This window comes from Cupressus sempervirens, chromosome 4 (assembly GCF_028749045.1).
Source record: "Cupressus sempervirens isolate cs-2001-9-10 chromosome 4, ASM2874904v1, whole genome shotgun sequence".
Classification (NCBI taxonomy): domain Eukaryota; kingdom Viridiplantae; phylum Streptophyta; class Pinopsida; order Cupressales; family Cupressaceae; genus Cupressus; species Cupressus sempervirens.
The window spans coordinates 195814314-195841420 of NC_143121.1; the positions used below are offsets into that span (position 1 = coordinate 195814314).

At 35.2% G+C, this 27107-nt stretch overlaps 1 protein-coding gene across 1 annotated transcript; it reads right to left on the reverse strand.

The window, feature by feature from the left end:
- Positions 1 to 13337: 13337 nt before the first annotated feature.
- LOC149560659 (putative disease resistance protein At4g33300) lies at positions 13338 to 15256 on the reverse strand. The gene is made up of 3 exons (XM_089823636.1): positions 14777 to 15256; positions 14470 to 14687; positions 13338 to 14276 (listed from the first exon to the last, which is right to left on the reverse strand). Exons 1-3 carry the CDS (start codon positions 15142 to 15144, stop codon positions 13456 to 13458), a joined length of 1407 nt encoding a protein of 468 aa, XP_089679762.1. The 5' UTR covers positions 15145 to 15256; the 3' UTR covers positions 13338 to 13455.
- Between the last annotated feature and the right edge of the window lie 11851 nt (positions 15257 to 27107).

Here is a 27107-nt window from a genome sequence, read left to right on the forward strand (position 1 = left end):
ACAAGGTATCGTGCATTAGTTGGTTAGTTGAGTTCCTTGTTCATGGAAGACCTTTATTAAGTAAATGCAATATTTTTGAAATTAAATGTAACAAAAAATAGGGGCTGACCCAAAGTAACAAATGGTGCAAAACAACTGCAAGTCAGAAGTAACACATTTGAACCTACCCCTTCTTAATATAAAAAATCCCCGCATCAGAGTGTCCCAAAATCTAACTATCATGAAAAAGCTATGAATAGTCTAAAACATAATATAAACATAAACCATAATAAAAAGAGAGTCTCAAGAAGCACCAAGAATAAAGCCCATAGGGGCCAAGAGCCAAGATAAACATCATAATGAAAAATAAGAAAACTAAAATCAAAAGGAGATCTAACTCTCCTTGTTCTTATCTTTCCCTTCTAGTTTATCCAACAACAATTGTAACCAATCATCTATTAGGAACTTGTACAAGGAGTCTATAGTGTCCACCCTTGCCATAGAGTGAGACCTTCTTTCTCCACATGTAGGAGGTGAAGAGCCAACATAGCTGAATGCATCACCTTGACCACAAACCTGGTAACATCATCAAATCTCTACTCCAAAATCTCCCACCTCTCCTCTAGCTTCTTGAAGCTCTTGTTCATATCTCCCAGCTGCTCCACAATATTCTAATTTTCACCTATAGAGGTCCCTAGGAGGTCCCTCTTTTCAACCCCCCCCCTTATTTTTTTGGGGTGTCATTCTTTTGGGTGTTAGAGATATGGAAAGAAATAGGGCTAAAATGATTGCTTTCTTTAGTTTTTCCTTCACTAGCAGTCTACTCCTCATCCACAATGTATTTCCTCCAGGAGGCTTTACTTTTCTGCCTATCTTGGGTCTTGTGTTTGTTGCTTCATGTAGAGTCAGAGTGAGGAGGGTTCTCAAGTTCAGGCCTGGGTTCCATATTCACACATTTTTTCTTGTTTCTAAGGGACCTCCTCCTACCCAATTTTGTTTCCACATCTGAGTCCACAATTTGGACATTCTTCTCCATCTTAATTTGTTTAAGGATGTGGTGTGAAGAGGACTTGGGACTTTTTGTATCAATAGTAGACATCACCTCAACCAAGATTTGGGGGGTTGAGGTAGAAATAACCAGGTTGGGGAGGACAACCTCGACACTGATAGGCTAGTTAGGGAAAACACTTTTGTGGAAATTGAACAATTTGAACACGAAATCCAGGTGGAGGATGTTATAAGGGTCAGTGCAGGAAGTTGGGTCTCACTTTTGGCCAAAAAGTGGAAGTGTTGATGCCAAAATTTGAGCCATTTAGAGATTAAATATAGAAAAACTGCAGAAATAAAAATTGCAGTGCCTGGAATCTTCTTTTTGAATATGTAATTTATTTGTATACCCATATGATGGATTATTTTTTTGATATGGATCTTCAAAAACCACTTTTTCAAAATGCCTATTTCAGGACCATACCATGCTCGTGTACAGACACCATAATTTGACACAAATGAATGAATTTTTGTGAATCCTTTTAAATGGAGTTACCTAACACACCAAAGATTGATGAGAATATTTTTCTTGAACTTTTTAAAGAATATTTTTTTAAAATTTATTTTTAATTGGCTATAAAGGAAAATTTTAAAACCTCTCGTGTACGGACACCATAATTTGATCAAAATTTCACTTTTTTTCAAACTTCAAAATAATTGAATGTAGATTGATGACATATAAATTAATTTAAGAAAAATTATAAAATAAAAAAGTTATTAAAGTTTTAGTGAACGTTGCTATTTTTCATTTGGGTACCACCTTTGATTAAAAAATAATACAAAAATAGTAAATAAAATCATAACACTATAAAATTTATATTTCTAAAATTAGGACAGTGAGAGCTCTAATAGGTTTTTGTTTCGTAAAAAAATTTCATCGGGAAGACCCTCTAAAAATTATGGCAAGGCATGAATTTGTTAGTTCAATACCTTAGCCAAATCTTGAGAGGCCAAGGCATAGGCTTGGTCTCACCAAGCCTGTCCCAAACCAAAATCCGAGACAAGAAAAAAAAATCCTGCCTCATGTTGTAAGAAATGGGCACTTGTTATTTTGAATCTCAAAAAATAGGTACCCATTTTGAAAAGCTAAAAGCGACATGTAAAATCTACCAAAAACTTAAAAAATTGATTTTTTAAGAAATGGGTACCCATTTTTTATTTTTTAAAAATGGTTGCTCGTTTCTTAAAAATTCAAATTTTTAATTTTTTGAGAAACGAGTACCCATTTTTTGAAAATAAAAAATAGGTACCCGATTTTTAAAAATAACAGGTGCCCATTTTTTAAATTTAGGGTTGGGCGCCAGAGCCGAAAATGGTGCCCGTTTCTTAAAAATGGGTACCTGTTTCTAAGAGGTATCATTCCGCAGATTTGATTTTCGTGGAATTGCGACCCAACTTTGTGCATTCACCCATAAGGTTTACCTTTTTTCATCTTCCAAATAATGCAATGTTCCAAGTACAAGGAACTCAAATTAAAGGTAAACTATTAGGTGTTTAAGTAAATGAGATGCTAATAAGTAGGAGATATTTTCTACAAGAAGTCAAATTGTGATATTGTTATATAAATTTAACTGTGTAGTTATTTTGGTAAAACTTATTGACCATTTTTCATGAGCAATGGTTCACTTGAACCCATCTCTCATGAGAATGAATGGAACACTTGACACTCATTGCATCTAGGTGATGCTCATAGAGGTAAGCACCAAAACTAAATGAGATGTTCCAAGTGTAAATAAAGAGATTGATTGCAAAAGGCCTACAATAACAAGGTATTCTACATTGATCGATCAGTCAATTTCCATGCTTGGTCTTAAGGTAAATTATCAGGTGTTTAAGTGAATGAGATGTAAGTATAGATACTAGATGAAGAGAACAAATTTGAGAGGCCTCATGATAGCAAGGTATTCTACATTGCATAGTCAATTTCCTTGCCTATGAAATTATTATATGCTTAAGTAAATGAAGTATAGATATATGTCTAATCATTGAACTATTGGTACAAAATGATTAATTGAAGGTCTCTCTCACTTATTTTTCCTCTAACCAATCCCTCTCCATTCTATCTTCTTTCATCAAGATCCTTTTTATTATTCTACCTCACTTTTTCATTATATCTCTTTCTTTCTTTCTATCTCTTTCTTTGTGTGTGTGTGTGTGTGTGTGTGTGTGTGTGTGTGTGTGTGTGTGTGTGTTTATGTTTATCTTCTTCACACCTTTCTCAATTCTTCCTATCCCTATCTAGGAATTGTATATGTAGCACCCCAAACCCACTACATATTGTAATTATTAATTAATTAAAAATAAACAATTTTTTTTATAATGAATATAACATTTAAAAAAATTATAATTACAAAAAATAATATGTTTTGAATGATTTATAGGCAATTCTCTCTCTCTCTCTCTCTCTCTCTCTCTCTCTCTCTCTCTCTCTCTCTCTCTCTCTCTCTCTATCATTTTCTTCTTGTTCTCACTCATTATATCTACAACTATTTAAGCCTTTCTTCCTTAACATTTATTATATTTCTCCATCACATTAATCTTTATTTAAATATGCTCAATTTTATGATTTAAAAAACATCAACCATGATATAATTAATGACTTGTTAACTATGCTCTCTATGTTCTCACAAGGGAGCCAAGATATCAAGAATATTGGAAAAGAATATTTGATGTTAGAGAAATGCCTCATTTATGAATGTTAAGATATATTGTGTTTGCTTCATTGTTACATTTGAAATTTTACTAATAGTATTAGTCATTGACTTATATAGGCAAGGAATTAAAGTTTTCATTAGCTCACTTCAATTATTTTGCACAAAAAAAAGATTTTGAATGTCTAAAGCTTGACTAGGTGTATTAATAAAATAAATTTGTAGAGAATAAATGTTATTTTCTTATTGACTAGAGCCAATTATGCTAGGGCTTAATTTTATTTTTCAATAAGAAAATAACAAGAAAAAGTGTAGAGCTAACCATTAATTAATTGGATAGTCAGAGCTAGATAATTATTGCCATTTATTATTTTTCTTTGCCCTTATCATGTCATGAGAATCAAGAAGAGGAGGAATGGTGTTCTTAAGCCCACTCATTTTGGTGAGTTATTTTGTACCATTTTCATACCAAATTCAAGAATGTGCAATTGTTAATGTGTCATATTTTCATAACATTATTAGTTTATTAGTTTGTACTTGAAAATGCATCATTACATTATTGTACACGCAAGGTTTAGTATACATAGAAATATTTATATCAAGAAAGTTGCGAGAAAACACAAGGAAATAATTTGTCCTTCCATAGAGTGAATAAAATCTCCATTCTGAAAGCATGCCAAGTTTGAGCCTACTTATAAGGGAGCCTAGGTGAATCCCCTAGCAAGATCATATGCCAAGAAAAAGCTTATGGATGGAAAGGCTTGTGAAAGTCTTGAATCTTGTGCCAATACTATTGGGCATGTCTACAAAACTAGAAAATATGCAAAAATGTCTCAAGTTGCCCACAAAAAGAGCACTTGGGGTCTAGGACACCTAAATGCTAAAGAAAAGGGCCCAAAGGTAACCCCTGGAAAAGGATGCACCAAACAAAGTGTATAATCTTCGACTTAGTGATAGCTTGCCACATAGTGGCGAACCTATGTCTCCATGTCCTTTGAGAAGAATGCAAATGCCAATGTTGGTTGAGAAAATCCACCATAAGCAAGTGAGGAACCAACCAGTGTAACCTAACTTGGGTTTATAACTAGTCATAGGAGTGGCAGGACACCACTTCTAATCCTTCCACCAAGATTTGACAGATTGGATACCCAACTTGTGTAATAGATTCAAAGATACCACATAAACTAGAAGATAAAAAGTCTTTTGATTTGGATGGGATAGACGAAATTGCACCTGCATATAGATTTGCATGAGTGAAGGCTCATGGCAACTTTAGGAAAAAGATCTCTAGGAGTATTGATGCCTCATTTGAAAAAATGCAGCACATTGGCTCCTTGAACTTTTTCCAAAGGGATCCCATGAACAACAAACAAGGGAGACCACTACAAATTATGTGTGTTAATAGAGAGGCCATCTCTGAACCCATCTCCAGTCGAGTGGAGCCAAGGTTTAATGGCTTTCCAAGCTTTCCAAATTCTTTTAGCAACAAAGATCCCCTGAATTTGAACTAGTTCAGGAGTGACCAAAAGGGTTTGAAAACCAATCCCCTTTTAGGTAGGCCAATTAACTAGAAAGCCTAAAAAGATAAAATGTCGCAAAAGGAATTTCTAGGCTTCATAGGTAGTGAGGGCATGAATGAACCACTTGGCACACAAGGAAATCCCCTACTTTTGGGTAGAAAGTAGGACAATGCCCCATGACTTCTTAGGCAGACATCAAAAGTCCCATGCTACCCTGTGGAAACCATGGTGGGAGGCATCCAAATTCCAGAGAAAATCATGCAACAAGTGCTCAAGCTTGAGGTAGGAGGGCTTTGAATGCACCCAACTTAATGGCTTCCCAAGCTTTCCAAATTCTTTTAGAAATAAAGATCCCCTAAATTTGAATTGGTTAGGGAGTGACAAAAAGGTTTTGAAAACTAATCCCCTTCCAGCTAAGCCAATTGATTGGAAAGACTAGAGGGATACAATGTTGCAAAAGGATTTTCCAAGCTTCATTATTAGTGAAAGGACAAATAACCCACTTGAAACAGAAGGAAAACCCTTGCTTATGGGTAGAAAGCAAGCCAAGGCCCCCTAAGTCCTTAGACAAACATCAAAAGTCCCACACCACCTTGTGGAAACCTTGGTGGGAGGCATCTGAAGTCTAGAAAGTGACACAACAAGCTCTCAAGCTTGAGGTAGGAGGCATTTGAAGGAACCTAGGAGGAGGAATAATAACATGAGTGACAACCAACACTTTGGAGAAAATATGAAATTTTCTAGCCAGTGAAAGTGGTTTGGTAATCCAATAATCTAGCTTCTTCTCAATCCTAGCGAAGACTGCATTTTAAAGCTCCATAGGGGAAGCTTGTAAGGAAAAAAGTATACCAAGAAATCAAAACACTTCCCCATGTTGAATCCATTTCCATTATAACTAGGAAAGCTAAGTAGGGCTAGGCAAGAAGGATTTTTTGTAACACAAAGTCTTGTGCCATTGAATAGCTAAACCAAAGGCTAGATAAAAAGTATCCAAGAATTAGCAATGTTTTCCTCCTCCTCAAGGAGAGTGAGAAAGGAATCATCAACAAAGTTTCCATTGATCAGCTACTCAGAGGAGTTAGGGAGAACAATGCCTCACACCCGCCCCCCTGATATGGCATTTGCAAGCAAGTAACCAAACCCTTTAGTGGCCAACACATACAAGGAAGGCCCAAGAAGAAACCCTTGGTGAATAGACCTAAAAAGACCTTAGAATAAGAAAGAAATTTGTTATGTGTGAACTCATCTCTTTTTGTACGCAATCGTCATTTGAAGAGAGAAATCCCAAAATTTAAAGGGTTCATGGGCTAATCTATAAAGGCTTAAAAATACACACAATATAAAAGGGATCTAACATTTTAATTTGAAGTTGATTTCATAGATGCATAGTGTACACCAAACATCCACACCTTGTTGGGGAACAAAATTTGCTCCAAATCTAGATTGCATTTCTCCAACCCCACATAAAAATGAGAATAATTAATACATGGAATCTTACCATTCCAAAACAATCAAAGAAATTGAATCAAAGCCATCGATTAAACTTGTCACAAGCTATTTTTTAATCTAATTCTTTTTCTTTGTAACACTATATCATAAATCTCTTCCTTTATAATACTAAATAGATAGGAAAATATGAACGACTCAATTTTATTGAAGTTTCCATGAAATTGACATTCACAGTGTATATGTGCATCAATCTAATATAATTTTTTCCTACCCACAACCTTATCACATTTGTTTATAGAATAAATTAATTCCAGTGCCACATAAGTGGGGTTTTCCTGCTTGTCTTCTTCAAATCCTACTGTGTTTGTTTTATTTATGGAAAATATTTTTCATGAACATTTAATGACACCTTTTCAACTCTTCTAGGCAATTAATGCATATAATTATACAAATACATAAAATAGGAGCATTCTTAACTAATTAAAATAGATTGATTAGTTAAAATTTATAGAATGTTTATTTATTTTTAAACATAATGGTAAAGATAATTTTATAATTGTTTGTTTAGTTAAATTAGTTTTTGAATATGTATATTTTTTTTATTCAAATGTAAGTAATGATGAATTGATATTGATGTAGTGATTGCAATGGTTTAAGAAGAAATTTCAATTTAGCATTCATAATAGGGAATGTAATAAAATGGTACAACTTGAAAGAATTTAGTAAGTGTGCCATGTTCTTAGTCCAATACTTGTGATATGGAAAGATTAGTGGTGGTGGCTTTATTGGAACCTACTTGTCCTTTTAGTGTGCTCTCCAAGAAGGTTGATAAACCATGTCATTCAAGATGATCACTACAAGTGATTAAACTTTAGTTTATGTGGTGCCTTCATTTCTAAAAATTGCTTTTCTCCTTGAGGACAAGGTTGATAAACCTTGTTATTCAAGATGATCACTATAAGTGATTAAACTTCATTTTATGTGGTGTCTTCATTTTTTTAAATTTCTTTTCCCCTTGAGGACAAATAGTATTCTGACAACCCTCCTTTTTTCCTCCAAACTCACAACCCTTCTTGAATTTTGGAGGAAGGAGAATTTTTTGCAATGAAATGGCGCACAATTTGGAAAGTTCTCTCTATCGAATGGAAGTGAATTTCTCATAGAATAATTATTCTAATTTAAAAGGCTTAGAGTACGAGGAAATAATATTTGAACTATGTTTATAATCAACTACTTCCTATACAAAGTTAGCGGTATGATAGGTTCACAATACACAATTTTTAGATGAGATATTAATATAGATTTATTTAGGTTTGGACGTTCTTTATATTTAAGAGATCAAGGTGGTTGGTTTTCTACCGTCTGGCATGTATCATCTTGTATGGACAAATATTTTTAGTTCGAAACCATGAGAAAAGGTTTAGTGATGTGGTGATAATTGTTGTCCTACAAATTAGCATCTTGATTAAGTTGTGTGGTTATGACACAAGAACTGTAAGAAGACTTTGCGGGCTAGGTCAAAATTTACATGGCCTTTGGGATTGTCAAATCTATTTTTAAAATTATGTAGTTCAGACAACTCTTTTTTGGAACTAGCTTGCATATGAATGACTTGAGGCCTACTATATCTTTAATTGAAACCTTAACATAGTGGTAGTAGTATCTAAGAAGAATTGCATATCCTAGCGAGATGATGAATTTGTTCAGGAGAGGTTGAGATTTACATGTTTAAAAAAATTTAGCCTCAACGATACCATTGCATGTTTCAAACAAATGTTTCGCATGGTGCACCTAGTTTGACTTGTGTAGTAGCGTGGAAAGAATAATAAAGTAATTTATCATTTCAATATGATTTTTGTATAGCTATATTTTTAGTTACAAGTTGACATACTCTTCAAATCTAACCTTTATTAGATATTGTTCTATTTTACCACTCTCTAAAAGGTGACAATTGATGTAGGAGCATCTTGCATGGGAAAATTAGTTTTAAAAAAAAATTATTAAAAAAAAATTGTGGAGGAGAGAGAAAGTGACGAAAATTAGAGGAGAAATAATAAAAAAGTTTAAAAAGGGGGAAAAGGAGAAAAGAAAGGAAAAGGGGATTTCTATTTTCAAGGTGCATAGGTGGCATAACGGAAAAAATAAAAAATAAATGGTTGTCATTCCATTTATCGAGGTGTGTGGGTAGAATTCTAGAAAGTTATGAATATTGTAGAAAGTTGTGGATATTGTAGAAGGTTATGGAAGTTGTAGAAAGTTGTGGATATTGTGTAGGAGGAATTCTAGAAGTTTGTGGATAAGTCATGCATTGGGTGGTAAGTGCCTATTTAAGCAAGGCATATGAGCATTTCTAATCAAGCTCGAGAAGGAGAAGCTCAAGAAGTGGAAGTTTTGGAAGGAAAAGCTTCAAGGTGTGAAAGTTGGAAGGTGTGAAAGAGAAGGAGGAAGTGAAGAGTGAGTTTTCCTAAGTCTATGGACAGAGTGCCAAATGTGAGGTAGTTTACAACATGATTGTGATGGAGTTGTGAGTGTGTAGATAGAGTGCCAAATGTGAGGCAGTTTACTCTTGGATCTTGGATAAAGTTGGAGAAGAGCAAGTGGTTGTGGTTTAGAAACAAGGAGGTTACTTGGGAAGCATTTTATCTCTCTTTGTCTTCATATTGTTGCATTCTTGGTTGTGAGTTGGTAGGGTGGTGTGGCCTTTCATCAAGTGGTATCAGAGCATACCTTCATCAAGTGGTATCAGAGCATACCTTTGTCAGTGGTATCAAAGTAGTACTTCATCAGTGGTATTAGAGCAGGAGTTCTTGAGTGTACAAGCATATCGCCAAAATTGAGGTAGTTTGCACCAGGATCTTGAGAGGACATGCAGATTGATCAATGGATGCAGAGATGGAAGATTGAACTTGTTGAGGCATGATCGTAGAGAGCTGGTCGATTGTAGATCCGTTGTCCTAGACTTGTGATGTGGTTCCTGATTGTTTGTGTGAGGTGGCAGGTTACGATCTGACTTGCAAACAATTCAAGGTTGTTAGAAGGAGAGTGAGAAGGATTTGTTGCAGAGGGTTTATGAAGATCTTGGGAGATGGCTCCAAAAGGATTGGACCCTAAGATGATTGTGAAAATCCATGATATAGTGGAGAGGAATTTTTCTAAGATGATTTCTCAGTTGGATGCTATATTGGTTGATCAAGCTAAGAAGGTCAAGGTGGAAGAGGTTGGTTTTGCTGATAAGTTTGTGGAGCCTGATGCATAACCTGTAGAGAAAATAGAGGTTGTTGCTGAAGATATTCCCAACCTTGTTGATGTTGGGATAGAGATTAGTTTTCATGATCAATTAGTTGAGTCTCACATGGAGATTGTGGAGCACTCAGTCGTAGATGATCCAATTGTTATTGGTGGTGACTTGTATCTTGTAGAGCATCTTGTTGTGAGCAATGAGGTTGCTGGTGTTGAGAGTTTGGCATGTGTTGATGGAGATCTACATGTGGCTGTTGAGGTGGAGTTTGTTATTGCTGGTATGGATTCACCAGTTGCTAATGTGGATGAGAGTTTTCTGTTGAAGCATTATGTTCAATTTGCTCCTGGAAATGAGCACATTGATTGGATGGTTGAGATTCTAGTGTTTGATAGAGTAATGCATACGTGGAAGATTTGCACACTGGTTTTCTTGTCCCTGTTGAGGTGGAAACCTTTGGTGAAGATGAAGATGGTTGTAAATCTTTCATTTTGGTGTCAAAGTGTGGGAAACACTTTTCTATCTATTGAGGGAGTCTGATGCAGGAGCATCTTGCATGGGAAAATTAGTTTTTAAAACAAATTATTAAAAAAAAATTGAAAAAAAAAAATTGTGGAGGAGAGAGAAAGTGACAAAAATTAGAGGAGAAATAATAAATAAAATTTTAAAAGGGGAAAAAGGACAAAAGAAAGGAAAAGGGGATTTGTATTTTCGAGGTGCATAGGTGGCATAATAGAAAAAATAAAAAATAAATGGTTGTCATTCCATTTATCGAGGTGTGTGGGTAGAATTCTAGAAAGTTATGAATATTGTAGAAAGTTGTGGATATTGTAGAAGGTTATGGAAGTTGTAGAAGGTTGTGGATATTGTGTAGGAGGAATTCTAGAAGGTTGTGGATAAGTCATGCATTGGGTGGTAAGTGCCTATTTAAGCAAGGCATATGAGCATTTCTAATCAAGCTTGAGAATGAGAAGCTCAAGAAGTGGAAGCTTTGGAAGGAAAAGCTTCAAGGTGTGAAAGTTGGAAGGTGTGAAGGCTTCAAGGTGTGAAAGAGAAGGAGGAAGTGAAGAGTGAGTTTTCCTGAGTCTGTGGATAGAGCACTGAATGTGAGGCAGTTTATAGCAGGATTGTGATGGAGTTGTGAGTATGTAGACAGAGCACTGAATGTCAGGCAGTTTACACTTGGATCTTGGATAAATTTGGAGAAGAGCGAGTGGCTGTGGTTTAGAAACAAGGAGGTTACTTGGGAAGCATTTTATCTCTCTTTGTCTTCATATTGTTGCATTCTTGGTTGTGAGTTGGTAGGGTGGTGTGGCCTTTCATCAAGTGGTATCAGAGCGTACCTTCATCAAGTGGTATTAGAGCATACCTTCGTCAGTGGTATCAAAGCAGTACTTCATCAACAATATACCTATTAAAATGTACTTTATACTTTTACTCATGAACAACATGCTTTCACCATGTTAAGTCTATCTAGCAATAAATCAAAGTACGAGAAAAAACTCATGTATCTAGCTATGAATTTAAGTACAAAAATTTAACATCACCCTCACACTGTAAATATGTAGCTCTTTCACAAAGAACCAAACTAGAGATATTAAATCATAATTAACATTTTACAATTGGTATTCTATCCAAAGTGTTATGAGTAGTTAATCTCATTTTCATGATACTTTTGAATATGTTTTTGAATTCAATTAGTCTTCTATATAAGGATTCCACACCAATAATGCTATACATTATTTTTCATGCTAGTTCTTGCCTTGATGAGGAATTCACAATTTTCCCCATGCTTCTATCTTATTTACAAAGACTTCCTTGAATTCTTAGACCATGATGTTGAACATTTTCTAACTTAAAACTCTTTATTTTTATCTTTTATTTCCTTATATCAAATATTTCTTAATTGAAAACTCAATTGATTGATTCCTTTGATCACCTTCTTTAGATATTGAATCTCATAGATTTTATGCTTATTCATAAATATCTATAAGAAAGAGGAATATAGAGAATTTAGACAAATGAAATTCAATATTTTAGTTCTCTATCACATGTTGAGGTCTTTACCTTCATAGTGTACTTTATCTTTAATAAGATCATTTTAAATTTTATTCTTAAATTTAATATATAACACCTAGCTTTTCTAACATCTTTGTTTGTGCTGCAACACAGTCTTGCTTGATTATGTATCTCGTGTCACAATATACAAACTTGGTGATAATTTCAATTGAAACAACCTCCTACAAACCTAAATATAGCATAACAATTAATTTGAACTATTTGACAGCCAACTAACATAAATATATCTCCTCATAACACATGGTTCAATTAGCTTTTACTCTTAATAAGCATTGCTCAATCTCAAATGGAATTGCAAATTTACCTATTCTAAATGGAATAAGCTAAGTGCTCTCATTTGGAAATCGAGAGCTTATGCCCAAGCTCAATCGATTGCTTGGAAAATTTTGCATGTTAAGCTTCCTATTGGTGAATGCCTCTCTTTTGTTTCTCCTTCTTTGTCTTGTCCCCTTTTGTGCCAAAAAGGAGACAATGAAACATGCTTTCTGGTTTTATCCTCATGCACAATGACTATGGAATCATTTCTTCTCCAACTTTCCATCTCTTTGTAAGTGAATTTGGACTTGGAAAGCTGCTCTTCTTGGCCTTTCTCCATATCACAATGTGATTTCACACACATTTAGACAAATCATCTTAAAGTTCATTTGGAAATTTCGTTGTGCTGCTATTTTCTCTCTCACCTAGTATAGTATACGATCCAAATGGATAGTTTGCTGATTTGTGCTAATCTCTCTCCCCATCTCACTCTTCTTCAATCTTACACTCAAATAACTCCGAATTCCACCCTTTGTGAGTGAGATATATATGCAATTTAATGCTTTTGAGTAAAAAACCATTGGCTCTGATCGTAGGTTTGCTGGACTAACTTCAGCAAGTCAAAATCATTGAAGACACCAATTTGGAAGAAAGGAAAGGCATCATGGATAGAATTTTTTCTGTTCATGTCATTTCTCTTGCAAGATCTTGTTCTTGCTGCTCTATACTTAATACAGGAAGTTGTCTTTTGAGGCATTCAAGATGCTTTATGCATATCTTTTATGATGTGTGGCTGCTACTATTCTCTTTAGCTCCAATTCTGGAGGTTTGAGAAGGTTACTTTGTGTGGCTTTTAAGCTATGCACTGTGGATTTGTATTTATTGACGTATTTCTATTACTCTTCAGCACCCATGTTGTAATCTAATTTCTCTAATGCAAATTGTTCATTTTATTTAATAAAAAAGAAAGCATTGCAATATGACAGATTCAAGAAAGTATTTTCTAGTTTGTACATTCAACACACTAAAAATTGGATCAAAATTATGTAAAAAACTGTGTTCGACAGAGACCAAATTCCAGTTAAAAACTGGGTACTACCATTAAAATTGATCATAATATAAGCTGAAAACTAAGAGGGCCTTATATTCATTTGTGGAACATGAAAATAATGACCTAGAACATTTAAAAAGGATGTCAATATCCTTAGCTTTTATTGTTCAAGATGAGAGATGGAAGTCAATCGTCAAGCCAATCTAGACTAAACTGTTCCTCCACAATTTGAACTCTAAGCTCAGGAATACAAGTGTTTTTAAACCGCAACCACTGCTTCCCAATCGTCTCATCACAGGTCACAAGCTTCAGAGAAGTGAGTTCAGAAACAGCTGCAGGTAACGTTGTCAGGCGGGAACATTCTCTCATATCAAGCTCCTTCAATTTTTTGAGTTGTCCTATTTCCTTTGGAAGCTCTTTCAATCCCTCACACAATGAAATGTTTAGATATTCCAACTGTTCAAGTTTCCCAATCGATGCAGGAAGCTGTTCTAGGCGTGGTAATGCTGATAACCATAACATTCTTAGATTTTTCATATTTCCAACATCACATGCTAAGTTTTGAAGCTGATGGCAGTTGGTGATAGAGCATGACAGAGTAGAGGGTATGCTGCAGATGCCAGGAAGTGATTCCCCCAAATCATTGCTGTGATCGAGGTTAAAATCATGTAGCTTAGTGAATGTGGATACATTTTCAAGTCCTTCACATAAACTCAAAGATAACTTCTCTATATTCTGCAGTGCTCCAATGCTCTGTTTTCCACCAAGGGGTGAAATCAATCTCTCCAAGCGGAGACTCTTGAGTTGAGTGAGAGACGATAACACATCTAGACCTTTCACTGTTGCCTTGTTCGTACCGCAATTGGATATCATCAGAAACTTCAAATTTTTCATGGATTTCAGAAATGGGGGAAGAAAGTACTCTGTCGAATTAAAGAGCAACAATAGGGCCTCTGTTTCAGGAAAGTTCATATCATACCAGTGGCAGTAATTTTCCTCCATAAGGCCTGCATGTTTTAAATACAAAGAAAATGAAATTAGAAATTTATGCACTAATAACGACTACTAGTTATGTATGTGAACGCACATGTAGCCAAGTTGCCTAGAAAAGTGATGTAGACCTTATTCAAATTTTCTTCTTCCTATAATTGGAGATAAACGATGAACATGAAAACAAAGAAATGTTTTTGCATAACTTACCGGTGAGAATGGATAGAAATCGAGAACCAATCGCCTTATTTCGGAGCATCTCCCTATCCTTTAATGAAGCCGAGTTCTTCCTTTCTATGACCAATCTTTCGCGGTGGAGTATATTGTCATGGTGTCCCAAATACAAGGCTAAATCTCGCACTCCATCACGCTGGGAAAAGTAGAGCTCCGAAGCATTTCTATTACCATCTGAAATTGTTGTACTTCCCCTGTTAAGTGCAAGCATGTCAGGTTGCTGTCGCGAAACATGATTAAAAGAAACCCAATATATAAATTAGTATAAAAGAAAGACAATTACCTTGAGTTACAAGTCAAATTTATCAGATTTCTGCTTTCCAGTTGTGATAAGAGGGCAAAAGCATCATTCCTTTGTAGCTTTCTAACATAAACCCAAATGTCCAAAAGCGCATCATCACAGATTTTCCTGTCGCTGGGAAATAATCCGAGGTCTAAGAAACATTCCTTGAGAAGACCATCTAAGGAGTTATTACCGACAAAATCAAGGGCATACTGCAGATACTGAGTGAGGACATCTGATAAGGAGTAAATACTGAGCCCTTTTCTGTGAAAATGTGATGCATATTTTCGTTTAGAAATATTGTTGGTTGCCCTCTTCCAAGCCTTGTGCGATTCGCCATGCGTAGAGCTTACAATCATGGACACCATTTCTTGAAGTATTCAGGACGGATTCAATTTCTCTCAGATTTGAACCTTTATACTAAGTGGCTTGTCCTTGCACTGTTTTATTTTCTGCACTTCTTCTCTTTGCAAGGCTAACATAAGTGTCTTCTTTATATAAGAAATAAACTCGGCGTAATTGAAGTTACATTGGAATCTGCATTCTCAGCGTTAGGCGACTTAGTCTGCAATGTGCGTAGATTTTATTTATTCCCTTTCATACTCTCTTTCGCAGGTATGTGTAACAGATCTTTCCTCATTCCCCGCAGGAAAGTGCGTAAATCATTTTTTATTATTTCCTTAGCCGTCTTTCACACGAGTAAATTAATTAAAAATATGCGAATCCATAAAGACATCTATCCTAGGATTATTTAATTTTAAAAATGGCGTAGTCTGGGTTCTCAGTTGCTTCCATTCAAGCACATAGGAACCTGACTTTCGAGGTGTTTTGTTTTCACATTATCGATATTATTTATTGGTCATATAAAAACAGAAAGGAGATTATTATTCTAAAACTTTGGGGACCTTCTTTTATTTTATCTTTAAGTAAAATACATTAATTATAGTATTTTGAAATATTCTAACGAACAGTTCAATTATAAAATGATGGTATTTTTATTTTTAAAGGAGTATTACATATAAATTTATGAAAAATATCTTTTAGTTATAATAGGTAGAGGGAGAAATTAATGGAAATTAAAATAAGGGAGAAATAACTATAAAGATAAGATAGGATCAAATAGAAATTGTTGCATAACTATAAAGTTAAAATATAATTAAATTTTTATTTTTATATGCATAACATTTGTTGCATAGAGATTTTACTTAATTGTCGTTATTATCATATTCAACGGTCAAATATAATGAAAAATGATCAAATACTATCAAATAGTGAAATCTTTGAGGACACTAGATAAATTTAAAAATATAAACAATCAAAACATATTTTAATGTTTACATTTATCACCCTAAATTTATAATTTTAATATTTATCAATTACATGACAAAGTATGAGTGCTCTTAGCATAGAAGTAATAAGAATGTATAGAAGTTTGAAATGTTTTTAGTTACGTTTATAATTATTATTTTTTACTAAAAGGGGTACAAATTTATTAAGAAAAAAAGAGAAACAAAAAGAAAAGCTCAACAAAGAGCTCTATTCAGAGCAACAATTTCATCTAACTCATGAGACAGATCCAAGGGTAGTTGCCCGCTATCCACAATATTCCAATCCTGAACATGATTAGAAACCCATTTAGCCAAGCAATCAACAACTCTATTCCATTCACAAGGAATGTAATTAAAACTATTAGACTCTAGAGAAGTACAAAAGAGAAGAGTTTGATTAACAATAGAAGCCAATTGTCAACCAACATCCTCAACCAATTGTAAAGTACGAAAATTCACTACCACTTGAGAGTCAGATTCATAGATAAGCTTGTATCATCCCCTCAAACAACTTTTCTCCACAACAAATAAATTGGCTAAGGCCTCCATGAGATTGTTAGTATGCCAACCCTTATGCATCGAGAAAAGAAATTAATCTTCTTTAGAGCTCCATCGAGCCACACCCTCAATGCCACCAGGACCTAGATTTCCCTGAGAAGAACCATTAGTGCTGACTTTAATAGCTCCAGGTGAAGGCGACTGATGACCAACACGGTTCACCTGCCACTTCCCCTGATGTCTAGGATGGTTTGGAACATTATGATACCATTGACTTGCAACCCTTGAGAACTCATCCTGAAAATGAAAGATAAGGTGATTGTAAATAGCAAGATCACCAAAATCTACACCTCCATCTAACTTACACTTAGTCTGAATAGTTTCTTGAAGAGAGTGGGAAATCTTCCACTAAAGACGCATGACTCCAATCTGGACAGCCTGAAAGATTTTTTTGGTTTCTCTCCAACTAGATATGCCAAAGAATGAAAGAGGGGCTAACAATCCATGCAATTTGAAGAGGTGAATCCTTGAAGGGGCACTCCCCAAGTGATCCCAAAACTTAGGCAAGGAGGAAGCATGCCAAAAAGAGCAACCCCAAGCACTCCACCAAAGATGCCATAAGTGGGTAGAAAAAGAACAATGGAAGAAGAGATGAGAGACAAACTTCTCTCCATTACCACATACTACACAAAAGGATGTGCCCTAAAATCCACGTTTACAAAGATTGTTCCATGCAAGACATTGGTTGTGAGCAACCAACCACATGAAGAAATTACATTTGGACCAAGAAAACTTATTCCAAACTTCTTTCCACCAAGGGATCTCATCAACCCCTTACAACTATCTAGTAATCTCCTAATACCTAACAAAAAAAAAAAAATTACTAGATAGGGTACCACCCCAAGCCAAAACATCTGGCCCCAGAAGAGAGCATCACTCCCTAGAAGCCAAAATTCTAGAAAGCTCCTAACGGTCTGCCTTTGAGCTCCCAAGAGGCCAATCTAAAGAGTGCTTCCATCTATATTCAACAACAATAGCCAATTGATAAGGAGTCTTATAATGAGCCAATTTATCTCATCCAGAGAAAGAAAAGAATCACATAGAGTCTAAAGATGAGGGTAAATGGATAAGATTAGAAGGTTGCCATCCCAAGCATTAGACCAAGACAAAGCCTCAAATGCTCCATTACATATCCATAAAAGGTCCCTCTTAACCAATTGAGCACTAGTCTTGAGAGTATTCCACACCATTGAGCCACAACCTTCAAGATGAAATGTGGAAATAGACCAAACATCAACTCCTCTAAAATACTTATGAGTAATTATACAAGCCCAGAGTGGATTTTGTCTAGAGTACGTTCACCAGTAAAGCTTAGCAGCCAAATCTTAGCTACTCAAGATAGAAGATTGGAGGCCAAGAATACCCTCCTTCTTAGATCTGCAATAGTCTCCCAACTGATCAAACTCCATTTAGAGTCACACAAATTACCATTCCAAAAGAATTGTTAAAAAAGAGCATCAAATTCTTTGAGAAAGTAAATTGGAGTAGCTTGAACCATGCTTTTATAAATGAGGAGTGCCTGAATAATAGATTGAAGAAGGGTAACACAAGCAACAATATATAGCCATCTATGGGTCCAGTTATTTACCTTCTCTCAAAGCTTGTTAATCAAATTCTTCCAGAATAACCGTGGTTACCTAGAAACACTAGTACATTTTGGCAAATATGTGACTGAAAAAAAAAGTCACACCCCTAAAATTTTTAGTCACGTGACTAAAGTGATCATAGTCTACTATTTCTTTGTAATTTACAACTATAGGTGATTAAATAGGTGACTAACTTGGTCATTGGGTAAAATAACAAGATCAACCAAATGAAAGTGACTAAATAAGTGATTGAATAATTAGTCACTTCAATAAAGCTACTAAAAACTTCTAAATAAATAATTAAATAATTATTCACTAATAATCAATCACCCAAACAAAAATGAATGAGCAATATAGTACAACTACTTTATAATAACATTTGATAAAATAATCATAGAGTAATATATAAATTAGAAGTTCCATTTCACTAGAAATGCTTTCTTGCTAATAGGATTATTGCATGAGGAATCCATCTACACCTCACTTATGCCATATATCAAGTAATCAAAAAAAAAAAGAAAAAAAAGTGAGAAATTCATATTTATTTATTTGTGATATATATATATATATATATATATATATATATATATATGAGTAACAATTGTTCATATTACAAGTACCTCATATTGGTTCACAATTAAATGAAGATTACTCCATTGTAATCATATTTGATAATATTGATGTTTTCTCACCAATATTTTTATTATATGACAAATTGGTGTAAGATGACTTATCATTTGACATTCCTTGAAAAACCTGATAATTTGTATTTATTCTTCTTAATTTTTTTTTTCATTAATGATATCTAAGGTCCTAAGGTTCATTTGAATAAAAAAAATCATTTTGCGAGGCCATAAGAGTTATTTGTCCAAATAGACCTATAAGATCCTAATGTAGTCAAAAGTGGTCAAATGGTGAAATGCATCTAATAAAGGATGAAATGGTTGTGATTATGATTATTTAGTGTATTTTGGTATGTTTAGGATGCTCAAGAATAATTTGACAAGCTAAAATGTAAAATAAATTGCACATTTGCAATAAAATAAACTAATGTATGGTTGATAGTAATGGAGAGGATAGTTTGGAGGATGATTCATCTCCAAATCTAATACACCTATATCATAATAAAAAACCACAACTTAATAGTTAAGGACATTGTAAAATAGTACTAACACAACTATAGAAAATAATATTTTAAGACCTCTTAAAGTTAAAATTAATATTTTTCTTTAACATTTAAACTATTATTTATTTATTTTAAATTAAAAATTATTTTCATATTAAAAAAAATTATCAAACATACATCAATTTTCTAATCTGGCTTTGACTTCCACTAGCATTTGTTAAAGCTAATGACCGCTAGAAATCACACCTCTCAAACATTTACAGGTGGTTAGAAGAATAGTTTCAAGTAGGGCAAGCATGAGACAATGAGAACTTGGAGGTTTATATTTGTAGGATCTTTGAATTTTTTTGGATGCTTCTTCAAATTCTATAAGTATCGTGAGCTTCCAATGTGAGCTTCCTCATTGGAGAGAGTTTCTAGGAAAATTATATAGAGTCTTTATTTTCCTAGAGTTTCTTATGAATTTTGGCACTTACACAACCATGTTGAAGTATGAATTTGATTTGACCATTTATTGTTGCAGTCACCTATGATTTACTCCCTTTTTAATGTATATACCTGCAACTATCCATGAAATATTAAGATTTCTATCAAGGCATGATTTCATCTTGTGTAGTAACCTTGTAGACATTCTTGCATCCCTTCTTTGTACTTTATTATCTTTTTTTGAGTGGCTTCAATTTTTTATTAAAACCCTTGCTTGTTATAAAAACCTCACAACATTCTCACATCAAGTCTTGGACAAACCTTGTTGAACTTCATTTCCTATAGGATATCCTCACATAAAGGTTTCATTAAGGCTCATTTTGAAGATTTTATAGAAAGTTTTTTGGCTAGCCAATTTTGTGTACAAATACTAAGGGAATCATTGCTGATCTTAGATTTTGAGGCATCATTGATCATTCACAACCTTCATTTCATTCATTGGACTAATATTAAAATCATTCATTGGACTACTATTAAATTCATTCATTATATTGATCAGATGTTATGGGAACATTTTGGATTGATTCATGATTTGCAAGTGAACTTGGTGATTGGCATTTGTAGATTTTCATGTTTGTTTTTCAGAATTTATTGTTGATGTTTATCCCCATTCTTGGCTAGATTTAGAGTGCCATTTTGTGGATAATCCTAACAATATTATTTACTTCCATCAGCATGCCCAACATTTCTGATTAATATGTTCTTTTCATATATATTTTTGCTTATTTTAACCCATTTTCCTGGAGTGTCTACTCTAGAAAAAATCCATACAATTGTTGGAGGGTTTAGAGGTGTTATTTATTGTTGATATCATTGGATTTAAGAGTGAACTACAAACTGAAGGATTTTTTGAAGCCTATGATTAGTTTTTAGCATATTTTTCATGATAAATAGGTGGTTATATTGCTAATCAACATGCTATTAGACAACTTAAGGACTACAATCTACCTTGAAATAATTAATTTTCTAGGTACCATCCTCAAAAGGACCATCTATCATCATCTCCAGGTTAATAATCCCTCATTTATTGTTGATTGCCTTATTTGGAGGTTTGTTGCACCATTCTCTAAAGGTGTTAGGTCTATACAACAATCCATGCAAGAATGTGGAAGCATTTAGAAGGCTATATCATTCAGAGATTGTTGCCTTATTATATTCTTTGGTTAATATAAATAAGATTTGCATGAATTATTCCAAAATTTGATATTTGCAAACTCAATAAAATGGTTTAGTGAATTAATCTCCATATTATTATTGTATAGCTAATTAAATATCATATATGGTCATATTAACTTCTATAATACTTTTGCATCAATATACTATTGGGTGTAACACAAAGATTTGATCAAGAGTTTTTGACTATTTGTTTTCAATTTTCGATTGTTGTTCCAATTTATTTTGGTTGTCTATATTTAAGAAAATCTATGTAGAAATAGTATGCATATCCCTTGAAACCACAAAAATATGTGCAAAAAAACCATCAATTACACCCTAAGAACATTGTAACCCTTGTCACATTTGAGCAACACAATTTGAGGCACCATTCTTTTTAGGATGACTTTCTATCAACACTAAGTTGTAGCATAAATGCAACCCCTTCACCCATCTATAAAACATGCCCATTCCATGGCATTGACCCTGACAATAGGTAGGGGAAGTTGACTTTGATGGCTGCTAGGAACAACCTAGGCCATGTAGGGCTAGATGCATACTTAGAGATCATGAATCTGACAATATTTTATTGTTCAAATCTAGGAAGTTTCCAATTTTAACAATAAATAAAGCAAAGTTATTGGTGGCTTGGTTTGTGATCCCAAAAATTACATTTGTAATGAGACTCCATGATGGGATAAACACAATTTGGTGCAATTCTATGCTAAATTTGGAAGTTAAATAAGCTACTACCTCACATTTGGCTAGAGTTGACCAAATTGAATTGTTTCAAAATTCCACACATCTATCATGAAGGAAACATGGAAGCAACATGCTATTGGAAGAGGTTGTTGAGATGAAGGCCAATGTGGATGGATTAGATTTGGTAGACCTGAATCCCCCCAAAAAGGAGTCTATGTTGGTGAAAGGATGCCTAAAATCTTTACATTAATGTACAATTCAGATAAGTATTAATTGTCAACAGGAGAATTGGTGGCAACCAACTTCATTAGCTGATGAAATCTTTTGATGGTAATGAGTTCTGATGGATACAATGATTTCTCTCAAAGCCTTGGAGAGGCAATTAGCTTTCTATAGGAGGATCCTAGAGTAGCAATTGAAGAAATTGTTCAACATGCCAAATTTTGGGGGGATGGAAGTCATCAAGGGTATCTTTGGTGAAGCCTTCCTTTGCTCTTGATATTGCTAGGAGGACCAACTAAGAGTACAAGACTTATGTGGAAAACCTTTTGGGGAAAAAAATCACTGAGAATGACAGAGTGGATCTTTTGTTTGAATCCAACCACAACCAAAATAGAATATTCTTACAATAATTGTGGGCACCAACCAATTGGAGATGCCAATTCTCACTTATAGAATTCACAGGCACCAACCTAGTTCCTAGACCAATACTCATTTCTAAAATTTATAGGTACCAACCTACTAGAGATAATGATATTTAAAAGTGAACTCCAACTTAGGAAGAGACACAAACTTATTCTTTTAGGACACACCAATATTTTCTGCAAAAGTTTACCTTCTAGAAGTCACCTCTTCAATGGATTATGAACATATTTTTCTACACTCCATTCTTAACAAAATCTCAGCTCCAACTAAGGAAGAGACATCAACTTGTTCTTTTAGGAGACACCAACATTATCTGCAAAAGTGTACCTTCTAGAGGTTGCCTCTTTCTACACTCCATGCTTAACAAAATCTCCTCTGCTTTGATTAAAATGATAAATAATTTCTCACTATATACTTCCAAAATAACTTCACCATTATATACCCCAATTGGTGATAAAATTAATTGCATAAAACACATGGGTCAGTGCTTCAATAGTAAACCATAATAATAAAATTCCTTGAATGGGCCTCCCATTACACCTCTTTTAAAAAAATAAAATTATATGTATTGGCCTTCAATAACCTCTTTCAAAATGATAGAATTTCACGAATTGGGTTGCAATTAAAGCCAATATAATAAACAATCTCTTAAACTTTGACATCCACAACCATTTAGAGATGCTAAATTTCCATAGTTCATGTTAATATGCTTGAAGTATCCTGTAGTATACCATGTTTATCCTCTCTATTGCACTATCTTGATGATGGATCATAGAGTATGATCGAAGACATAGATTCAAAAATATAAACACAGTTAAAGTCGAGAAGCCTTCCAACATATCAAAAAACTTTTTCATCAAGAATAATATTTCCAACAATCTCACTATGATATATCAATGATTATATTTACAAGAATCTTCCTACTTGAACAAAGTACACTTTGAAACCAAGGATACATCTCCAACATTTACATTTGAGATGTGTAATTAGACTTGCGGAACCTCATAGGTTTATTGAAACAAATTGAATATATGGTGAGTGATATAAGCGTGATTAAACCATTCCATAATTCAGAATGATTCCACGAAATTGTAGTCATACTTGTAAAATGGTGTAAGGCATGCAAGAAGTATTATGTTATGGCTTTGGTTCTATCTTTGAATCCTTATAAACACTAATGTTGTGGATGTTTAAACAATCACTATGGGTGATTTCTCATGGGCACATACTCATTAAATATGTACCATAATATCATGCTAATTGTGAATGATATCCCCTTGAGACTATCTAACTTAAGGATCATATGGGTACTTTTTTCATTAAATATAAATCCCATAATATGACCAACTACTTTCTACACTATATATTCTTTTTTAGTATTCCCTACTTAGCTGAGCCCTCTCTTAAATGATATTTATGTTCCATAGTAGGATATGAGTTTATTGAAGCACTTGGTCACTGTTATATTGTGGCCCTAAGGAGGATGATTCTAATGAAGATGCTCTAGATGGAGGTGGTCTTGACGGTGCAGAAATAGGTGGGCCAGCTATATTGAGTCGAGTCCGGCGAGTAGCAACTGCACATTGGGTATCTGGGCCCTTAATGTTAATGACGTTGATGGATGGTTCAACCTGTGATATGCAACCGATAAGGCTTCCATAGTCTAAATACGCTGAGGTATAATTTTGAGACTTCTCTCGGCTATCTCCTTGTTTGCCTTGAGTATTGTTCGGTTTGTTGACAGGTGGGTTTGCGGGTGCTTTTCCTAGGTTTGTGTTATGAGGAGGGAAAGCATTTTGATACATCATTAATCTTGCATTGGGTGAATTTTGTGCCCCCACTGTGATTTCCTTTTGATCAATGAGGTCTTGGACATAGTCCTTGAGTTGCATGCATTTGAGAGTGGTATGTCCTTTGACACGATGGAATTTGCAAAACTCATTATCTTTATTCCAAGATGCCCTAGATTTGTTTGGTTCCAAGGGTTGTGTTGGTGGATGTCGAATAAGATTATCCTTAGCTAGTTTTTCAAAGATTGCATCAAGAGGTTCCCCCAATGGGGTGTATACACGAGGTTGTCTTTGAACACGAGGTTTAGGACTTGTCGAAAGTGTGATAGCATTGGTTTGATTATGATGAGCAGGTATTTGTTGATTGTTTTGTATGGGTGATGGGTGATACACAGGGGGTTGTTGTTGATAAGTTTGTTGTTGGAAAAATGCGATGGGAATATTGGTAGCCGCCCCAACAATATGGACCTGTCGAGTGTCGGTGGCACCATCTGTTACTGTATTCTTGTTTTTGTTCCAATATCAAGTTTTTTCATTGCTTGGACCTCGGTCTTGGTGTTTTCTTTGTACAATCTAATGACACCATCCTTAATGAGGCCTTGCTCAAGGGCCATTCCTTTTTCTTTGATGTCCTTGCACGTTTGCAAATAATTCATAACCATATGATGAGCAAGGCTTGGGTGTGCATTGTTTATGAACATCTTGACAAGATGACGCTCAGGGATGGTACAAGAGATCCTTGTTGTGAGGATCTGCTAGCATTGCAAGTATTCTGCGAGGCTTTCTCCACCTTTTTGTTTAGTGTGGACTAGGTCTACTATAGACAGTTCAGTTTCAACAAGATGGGTATATTGAGCAACAAATGCCTCAGAAAGTTTTGCAAATGTTTTAATAGTACCTTGAGGGATACGACAGAACCATTCCAAAGCTGGTCCTGCTAGGCTCTTGGGAAAGAGCCGCATGAGGAACACATCATTATAAGCTACCTCCTGACAATGCATATAGAATTCTTTAACATGTGTGACTGGATCACTTTTCCCTCTAAATTTTTCAAACTTAGGGGTCTCAAAATTTTTAGGAAACGGTGTCATCGTGACGGTTTTGTCAAACGGGTATGGGCAATCATTATCAAACTTGAAAGTTTTGGAGTCTGTCCCATCTTTGAGGGCTTTGAGAGCATTTTTCATCTCTTCCCATTTAGAGTTTATAGGTGGGGGAGCGAGTGCCCCTAGCGTAGGATACATGCCTGGATCTCATGGTTGCGATTGATATGGAAAACCTTGGTTGCCATATGGCGTCTGTGGAAAAATAGGTTGCATAGCTAGAGGAATGGATGTTATGGGTTGTTGGAATGTGTTTTTGGTATATTGTTGCATCCGTTGAGAAGTTTGTTGGTGGGGAAGATAAGTATGAGGCTGCTGCCCTATGAGATATTGTTGTGTAGGTGCTTGAGCATATTGTTGGTGTGAAGACTGCGGCTGAAAGGGTGGTAAGGTGATTAATGCTGGTGCCATGCTTTGGCAATACATACCATGTCCAATATATGTGGGTTGTGCTCCTACTTGAGAGTATGACTGATTATGAGTAGGTGCAAGGTAATTATTCTGTGGTAGAGTATTCATCAAGGGAACTGTAATGGCGGGATAGTTTGGCTATTTCCCAAAGGTGGCATGGAGAGATAATTGGTAAGGGGTGGTAGTGAATAACAATGTGAAGTGGTAGATGAAAGTGTTTGAGGGGCGGACATGGCTGCAGTGCTAGGGGGAAGACCAGTGGTAGGTCCTTGCGCTATAGAAACATTCCAAGGTCCCAAAGGAAATGAGGCGAAAGAGCTTTGGCTAGCTACAAAGGGGTTGATAGTGATGTTGGGTGGGATGGAAGATGAGGTATTTGACCCTAGTGGTGGAATTTGAGTAGTAAATAGACTAGGTGTGCTGTGAGGTGGAAGTGAAAAGGTAGTGTTGTTGGATGTAAACGGAGGATTTGGGGGAGTAGGGAAATGAGTGGTTGAAGCAGAGGCAGATGATACACATGAGGTTGGTTGGGATGTAGCATGTACTAAGGGTTGAGTGAGGATGGGATGGTTGTTTTGTGGAATAGGAGCAGGCACCTGGGTTGAGGGTATATTTGGGTCTGCAGGTTCTGTTTGATGTGGTTGACATCTAGAGAAAGGATCGGTAAGAACATATGACTCTGCGACTGGTGGTTGCCACCCAAACAAAAGGTGTGTAGGATCTGAAATGTCGATAGGTGGTGGACACCCAAATTCAAAGGAACCAATATTATCCCTTAAGAAATTTGCCATGATGGTTTCCTTGTTTCGGTCTATGATGGCATTAACAATGGTGGCATGACTAGGTTGGTTCATGAAAGCATCAATGTCTATGGAGGAACTTGTCTCTTCGGAGATTTGTGGTGGTGGATCTGGTGCCATCATGGAAACGACGGGGTATGGCTGAGCTCGAGATGTGTTATTACTATGACTAGTATCCATGTCCTTTTTCCTTGTGTTTCTACCAAAACGAGTGGTGGGTGGCATGAAAATGAAGAATGTTCCCAGGGATGAGATGCAACAATGCTAATGGATGCAAAGGGGGAAGGCTATTTTATGCAAATGATTTCCTAGTTTGAGACAAAGCTATATGGAAAACCTAAGGAGGATTGGGTTGGGGATTCTAACTTCAAAGATATGTTGCCAAAGCATGAAAGGTCTGCTTTCCTATGTGCAAGCTTGGTGGTGATTATGTCAACTTAAGGATAGACTGATGATCCTTTAGGAAAAACATGAGATTAACCACTTGTGGATCTCAACCTTTAGCTCAAGGTGATGAGGGATGACAAGTGACAAGCCTAGATTACCCTAGACAAAGCTCTGTCAGAGGGATAACCTCGGTGAGACTAGTGGATTTGCAAGATGGTAGGAATGGCAGAATTCTGGCAAGGTGACAACAATTTTGA